We start from the raw sequence: 7,581 nt of genomic DNA, 5'->3' as shown, positions 1-7,581 counted from the left end.
TCCCTCCCCCATCCCCACCCCCTTTCTGTTTCCCCCTTCCTTTTTTTTCCAATAAATTATAAAGATTTTCCTTTTCCCACCTATTTCCATTATTTTTTTTAAAAAAACCCCACTAGAGCTATATCTTGAGCGCCCTACCATCCATTCTTAATTAGCACATTCGTTTAGATAATATCACCAATTTTAACACCTATGTGTTCTTTTGTACTATTGTTGTTGACATCTTTTGATCTGCTTCTATCACTGCTTGTTTGTCCCTACAACCACAACACCACCCCCCCTCCACCTCTCTCTCTCTCTCCCTCTCTCCACCCCCCACACACACACCTTAAACCAGCTTATATTTCAACTCTTTCTTGGACTCGAACTCAAGTTCTGTCAAAGGGTCATGAGGACTCGAAACGTCAATTCTTTTCTTCTCCGCCGATGCTGCCAGACCTGCTGAGTTTTTCCAGGTAATTCTGTTTTTGTTTTTGTTTTGGATTTCCAGCATCCGCAGTTTTTTTGTTTTTATCCTCTAGATACATCTTTTGTTTCTTGTCCCTTTACCACACCTTAGGCCTGACACCAACTTCAATCTCTCCCAACTGCCATCCTATCACAGATCTTCCCCTTTGTTCTTTTTCCATGATCTCCTTTCACTTGTCTAAAACCAATCGCATTTCTAACTTTTCCTTGTTCTGAAGAAAGGGTTATAAACCTAAAAGTTTAACTCGGTTTCTCTCTTTGTGGATGCTGCCTAGCCTGCTGAGTATTTCCAACATTTTCTGTTTCCATTTCAGATTTCCAGTATCTGCAGTATTTTGCTTTTGTACCCATGATTGGTCTGGCTCAATTATATAACAGACTTCACCCCAACATTCCCCAATGTATGTAATTCAGCCCATCTTTCAGTTTTTAAAGTTAACTTATGAATTCGGTTTAGAGATTTTAATTTCTCACTAATTCCTGATGCCAATTGGAAGATGTTCACTCGCCTTGTACTGGATCCACCCCACCCACGCATGCACAGTTTCTACCACTGGTGACACCTTTAGTATGCACCCATTTGCCTGGTTACTGATGCCAGTATTGGTTTGCGCCTGCACATGTTGTCATTTGCTGACCGGCAATACCAGTCACCCTGATTGTGACTGTTATAGGAGAATTCATGATCTCTGGCTCCCTGGCTCCACTAGCACTCACCAATAGCACCGCCTCTCACCCAGAGCTCAGGGCTGCTGCTCACATCCCTTGGGGTCTCAGTCCAGCAATGATACCAAAGTGGCCTCTTCCTCAAAGCTATAATCAGCCGGTGACTCTCGGTGCTCTGCGCATTTGCTCAACCACACTCTCCAGCTCAGGGACACAGTGTGCTGGTTTTGCCACTTCCATACCTCAACATCTTGCTTCCTGTGGTTTGGGGAGCATTGCTGCCCCGTTCTCTCCACTTACACATTCTCCCACAGTACTCCGGCCACTGGATGCTACCAGTCACGATCTATCAGGCTCCGTCTCAATCCCCCACATTGGAGTACTATTACTTTAGCATAAAGTAATAACTAACTCTCTGAAGCTACAAAAAATACATGTTCAATGTTTTGTAGTTGAAAAACTGTAACTGCTATAAATAGAGTATGGTCTCAGCCTCTAAGTATGATAATCATCTCAACGATGACTCATTGTGGGTTCACATATTTTCAACTTTGGCTTGATAGTGAAGTAGTCCATGTCCAAATGCAGCAAGACCTGGACAATATCCGGGCTTGGGCTGACAAGTGGCAAGTAACATTTGCGCCACACAAGTGCCAGACAATGACATCTCCAACAAGAGAGAATCCAACCATCGCCCCTTGATGTTCAATGGCATTACCATCACTGAAACCCCACTATCAACATCCTGGAGGGTTACCATTGACTAGAAACTGAACTGGACTAGCCATATAAATACTGTGGCTACAAGAGCAGGTCAGAGGCTAGGAATCCTGCGACAAGTAACTCACCTCTTGACTCTCCAAAGCCTGTCCACCATTTACAAGGTACAAGTCAGGAGTGTGATGGAATAATCCCCACTTGCCTGGATAAGTGTAGTTCCCACAACACCCAAGAAGCTTGACACTGTCCAAGACAAAGCAGCCCGCTTGATTGGCACCACATCCACAAATATTCACTCCCTCCACCACCAACACACAGTAGCAGCAATGTGTACCATCTATAAGATGCACTGCAGGATTCACCAAGGCTCCTTAGACAGCACCTTCCAAATCCATGACCACTACCATTTAGGACAGGGGCAGCAGATAGATGGGAACACCACCACCTAGATGTTCCCTTCCAAGTCACTCACCATCCTGACTTTGAAATATATCACCATTCCTTCACTGGGTCACTGGGTCAAAATCCTGGAACTCCCTTCCTAACAGCATGATGGGTATACCTACACCACATGGACTGCAGCAGTTCAAGAAGGCAGCTCACCAACACCTTCTCAAGGGCAACTAGGGATGGGCAATAATTGCTGACCCAGCCAGTAAAGCTCACATCCAGTGAATGAATTTTTAAAATAAATAAATTGTCAAAGTATCAGGGTCACAACTGTTGAATCTTGATTGATTTCTGCTCTTACAAACGCTCATATGGTGAATTAAAAAGAAAAAGACTTGCATTTATATGGGGCCGCATCTTATATATATCGGGAGGGCGGGGAGCCAATCGCCACCTGCGATCGGCTGCACGCTGCCATTTTACGTGGTAGCCCAGAAATGCTACCTGTGCAGGTTGAGGGAGGAAGGAGAGTCGGGGCCTGCACTCTTTCGCACATGCGCAGGAAAGAGCGCAGAAATCTCTCTGAGGCTTGGAGCTGCCTCCGGGAGATTAAGTTCGGTGTTAAAGATGGAAAATATAAAAAAATTAAATTATTCAGACATGTACCCCAATGTTAAAAGGTATTAAAATTTTAAGATTGTACAGAAAGAAAAGGTTGAAGAGAATGTAATGGAAGTGTGTAGTTCAGTTAAATTGGTAGAATTACAGCAGAAGGATCCACAAATAAAGCAGTTATATCAGATGGCATACTTGGAAGCAGAGGCACAATACCTCGCAAAGGTATCGCTTCCGGAAACTTTGTAGACAAATCCATTATTGTTCTTATTCTCTTAAAGGGAATGTGTTAATGAGGAAGTGGAAACCGTTCAGCAGATGAGAAATGGATGGCAAAAACACCTCAGTTTTTGAATGTCACACCTACTCTCAGCGTCTTCCTTTTCGGTCTGAAGAAAAACTTCCTGCGAATTTCCAACTGCTCCTTCTCTTCCCCAACTAACTATCTTCCTTTCACCTTCCCCCCCGCCCCTACCCACAGCAGTCGTCTCCGGGGCCAGGCATTACTCACATCTGCCCGAGGCCTGTAAATAACAGGTGAGCTGCTACTCACTCACCTCAGTTCCCCCAAAGTGAAGGCCACCAAATGCACGTCGCCTGCGAGCTGTTGTGAAACGCATTAGTGTGCTTTCCAGCTGACATGGACGGATGATATGACGGGGTTCCAAGAGCCTGGCTGGATGGCCTTTTAATTATATGCTGATGTATTACATGAGCTCCCGGCCGACCGATGGCGGGAAACACAGCCCACCGTTGGTGGACTCAGCGGACAATCATGGCCTGCTTTCACGCTGTCGTGAAGCTGGTTGCACCATGTTTTCCATGCATGCCACCTATCACGCCTGCCACCAGTGGGCTCGGAAAATTTCGCCCATAGTGTCAAATATTAGATGTGATTCTGTGATTGGACAACATTTGCTAAGTAATCCTCAGTGTGCTAAAAATCACACTGTCACCCAATTTAAGGTTGACAGCCGGTCGCAGTGTGGCACATTTACATGTACTGGAAGCTACATATATTAATACACAAGGCCCTACTCTTGCCAGGCAGAAAGAACATGTGCACACATTGAGCCTGTTTCAGCTAAACAAAATAAGTGATAGCCATTTGCTGGTTCATTCTTCAGAGCAATGCCGTGACCAGAGTCAAGCTGCCTGGTTTAAATTTCAAACAATGCCTGGCAGTCAACTGTCAGTCAACATTAACTGGTGCATTCTCCATGGCAACGTCTCTACCAATCAGCATTTTCTTCTCACACAGTATAAAGTTGTTGCTTCCCGACATTGATACACTTGCGAATGTCCTAATGAGTGCATGATGAAAAGCTTCGACAAAATGTCTTTTTTTCAGCAATATTTAAATACTATAAGCATTAAACATCATCGTAAATGAGCTAGGGGTGGGTTTATGATTACTAATTCATTTGAAAAAGGGGTCTTTCAACCAAAAAGCTTTGAGAACCTCTGACTTAAATGACAGTAAACTCCTTTCTAAAACAAAAAATCCCTTTCCAAATTCTCCCTGAATATTGTGATGCTCTGGTCATTAATAGAACACATAGGAATTGATGCTGGGATTTGCCACAGGCATGTTAATGTAACTACAACTCTTCACATTCCCGTGTCTCCATGAGTTCTTTACAAAGGTACTTATCTAACTAATGTCTTCTACTGCAGCTTAATATTACTGCATGAAGGGAAATGATGTTCCCTCTGCTAAGACATAGTTTCTTGCCATGAAATATTTATTTTTAAATCACAAACACACACATGTATGACTGTAGAAGACTACTTTGCAACAAAGCAATTTATTCCAGTCAAGATCTAATATAACCCTGGTCCAGTATCAATGTTGCATTTTCTTAATTCTCTCGAAGGCTGACTAGTTCCACTTCCTTTAGGACTGACAAATCAGTCTTTGTGCAAGTGTAAACAGCTGAGATAGTGCATGTAATGGAAAATTGCCAAGTTTTGGTGAATGTATGTGTAATCTCAGGTCATTCAACTTTTTCTGTTGACAAATTGACAAATAAAAAAGATATATAATTTGTTTACTCCCAATTTTAGCTTCCTGGGCCCTACGATCTGGACTCCAGATGAAATAAGCAATTTAATGTTGAGTCCAAAATAAGTTATTAAATTATTGTTCAAGTCTTAGATATGGAGTTACTTATACATTGAATAGTCCTTTTTCCTTCTGAGAAATGAAAGAAAACACACCTACACAGTTTTGTGCTAGGACCACAACAAAACTGTTAATTTGATTAATTCCTGACATGACAGTTTTATGGGTTAATTTTACATTGGGTCTACTAAAAGATGCCAAAAAGCAATTATGTTTCTTTAGATTGGATGTTTACAGACAACAAAATAGAAACTTGTCTCACTGAGACTACATGATTCTTACTGAAAACAATAGAATGATCAGCATCTTCAGTTTTTAAAATTAATACCGTCTACAACAATTGGCAGCCATCCCATTAACAGAAACAAATGTTTAGCTGGCGACTGAACACTTAAGTTCTGCAATAAACATCTTTTGGCTTATGCAACTACTTGGACACCAGTTGCTGAGTAATTTTTGACCAGCACCACAGCTAGGTGATGATTTTGTGCACCTTCCTGCGACCAAAGACAACAATTTGCAAGTCTTGATGAGCCCAATAAAATGGGTTCCACGATTAGTTTAGGTGTTATGCATTTTGTTATGCTGATGTTCTTGGTGCAGTGATTTTTCCAGGTGTCTTCATGATGTTCACTGTTAGCTTTGTTCCATTCCTGCCATTAGGGATGATGCCAAGGATTCCACTGTGAAATTAAAGACAAATCAAGTTAGCAATTAAAATCATACTTGAACTTTAATATGAATAATCCAGACTACATTTCAAAATGTTTAAATAAGATTTATTAGCTATGTAAATTAATCTACAAAATTTCACGTTTCATCACAATCTGTTCTCTAACATCATAAGTAATTATCTTTTTCATATATTTGATTGTGCATGCTCCCCACTACAGCAATAATGTTGAGACAATACAGAGAGTACAGCACAGATTTTCTAGAATGTTGCCTGGCACTAGTAACCAGAAATACAAAAAGAAAATTTGAAAAGTTGGGACTGTTTTAGTTAAAACACAGGATATTTTGGAGTGTTTTGATAAAGCTGTTTAAAATTATAAAGGAATAGGGCAGTTTGAAACAGACTGCTTTCAGTGCTTGAGAGGTCAAGGACAAGGGGACATAGATACTAAATTAAATGTAACAGCTATATGGAGAGGAGAGGGGGAACCTTTTACCTTACAAACAGTACTTTGGAATCCAATACTACAATTAATGATTGAAGCAAGGACCATGTCAACATGTAAGAATAGGTTAAATACTGTAGGTGGTTGAAGTAAAGGTGGAATAATGGGATATAGGAACAGAACAGGTCTTTAGGATTAAAACTATTGCTTGGGTGAGTGATAAACATCAAACTAGTCAAAGAGCCTTTTTCTATGTTCTAATTTTATTTTTGTAGTAATGTCCATCAGGATAGATAGGTAGCCTGCTCCCATGCCACCATCAATGCTTCCTGTAGTCAGCAACTAAAAGGGATAAAAGATAGTCCAGGCACAAACTGCTGACTGTAATTTATTAACAATTTTAACAACGGAATAGAAAGCCACATATCCAGATTTGCTGATGGCACAAAGAAAAGTGGCATTGCAAGCAGTGTAGATGGAGATGTAACATTACAAAGAGATGATCGGCTGAGTGAAAAAGCAAAACTGAGGCAAATGGATTTCAATGTAGGTAAATGTGAGGTCATCCACTTTGGACCTAAAACAGAAAGAGCAGGGTGCTTTCAAAGTAGTAAAATGGTAGAAGAAACATGGAGGTTCAAAGACACTTGGGGATTCAAGGTACATAGATCATTAAAGTGTCATGAGCAGATACAGAAAATGATCAAAAATGCCAATTGAATGCTGTCTTTTATATCTAGAGGACTAGAATACAAGGGGTTGGAGTAGTGCTTCAGCAGTTCAAAGCCCTGATCAGTCCACACCTGCAATACTGTGAGCAGTTCTTGACACAATTTTGGGAGGATAAACTAGCCTTGGAATGTGTGTAGATTTGCCAAGGGGCCTGAATTACAAGGAGATATTACAGGAACTAGAATTTTATTCCCTGCAATTGAGAAGATTAAGGGGTGATTTGATAGGAGTTCTCAAGATACTAAGGGGACCAGAGGGGGTAGTTAGAAAGAAGCAATTTTCACAAGTTAGGGAGTCTAGGAATCAAGGACATAGTATAAAAATTAGAGCCAAAATTTTCAGGAGTGAAATTAGGAAACATCTTCTAAAAACAAAAGATGATATGAGTTTGGAACTCTTCTACAAATGGCAACTGATGCTCGATCTATTATTAATCTTTAAGCAAAGATTGATAGATTTTTGTTAATCAGAGGTAAGAAGGACTATGGAGCAATAACATTTATATAAAGTTAGGTCATAAATCTTATTGAATGATGGAAGAGGCTCAAGGAGCTAAATGGCCTCCTCCTGTTTCAATGTTCCAAATCTTAAGTCTGACTTTACATCATCTTGCTAGGAGATAACTAAATTCCAAACACATCGCTCCACTTGTTGCAGCTCAGATTGGGAACTTTGGCTGTTCCCATTTCTTGGCACTGAATATTAGGAAACTAACATACAAGCCCCTCCCCAGGGCTTGAGCAC

At 40.9% G+C, this 7,581-nt stretch overlaps 1 protein-coding gene across 2 annotated transcripts in view; it reads right to left on the bottom strand.

The window, feature by feature from the left end:
* Nucleotides 1-4,634: 4,634 nt before the first annotated feature.
* The window catches only part of tubgcp5 (tubulin, gamma complex associated protein 5), a 61,419-nt gene continuing 58,472 nt past the window's right edge, over nucleotides 4,635-7,581 (bottom strand). For both annotated transcript variants that reach the window (XM_041199578.1, XM_041199579.1), the window contains one exon: nucleotides 4,635-5,667. In XM_041199578.1, the coding sequence (XP_041055512.1) occupies nucleotides 5,621-5,667 (47 nt within the window). In that variant the 3' untranslated portion in view covers nucleotides 4,635-5,620. The remainder of the gene's footprint in view (nucleotides 5,668-7,581) is intronic.

This window comes from Carcharodon carcharias, chromosome 11, assembly GCF_017639515.1.
Source record: "Carcharodon carcharias isolate sCarCar2 chromosome 11, sCarCar2.pri, whole genome shotgun sequence".
Classification (NCBI taxonomy): domain Eukaryota; kingdom Metazoa; phylum Chordata; class Chondrichthyes; order Lamniformes; family Lamnidae; genus Carcharodon; species Carcharodon carcharias.
This window is presented reverse-complemented; position numbering and strand designations above follow the sequence as displayed.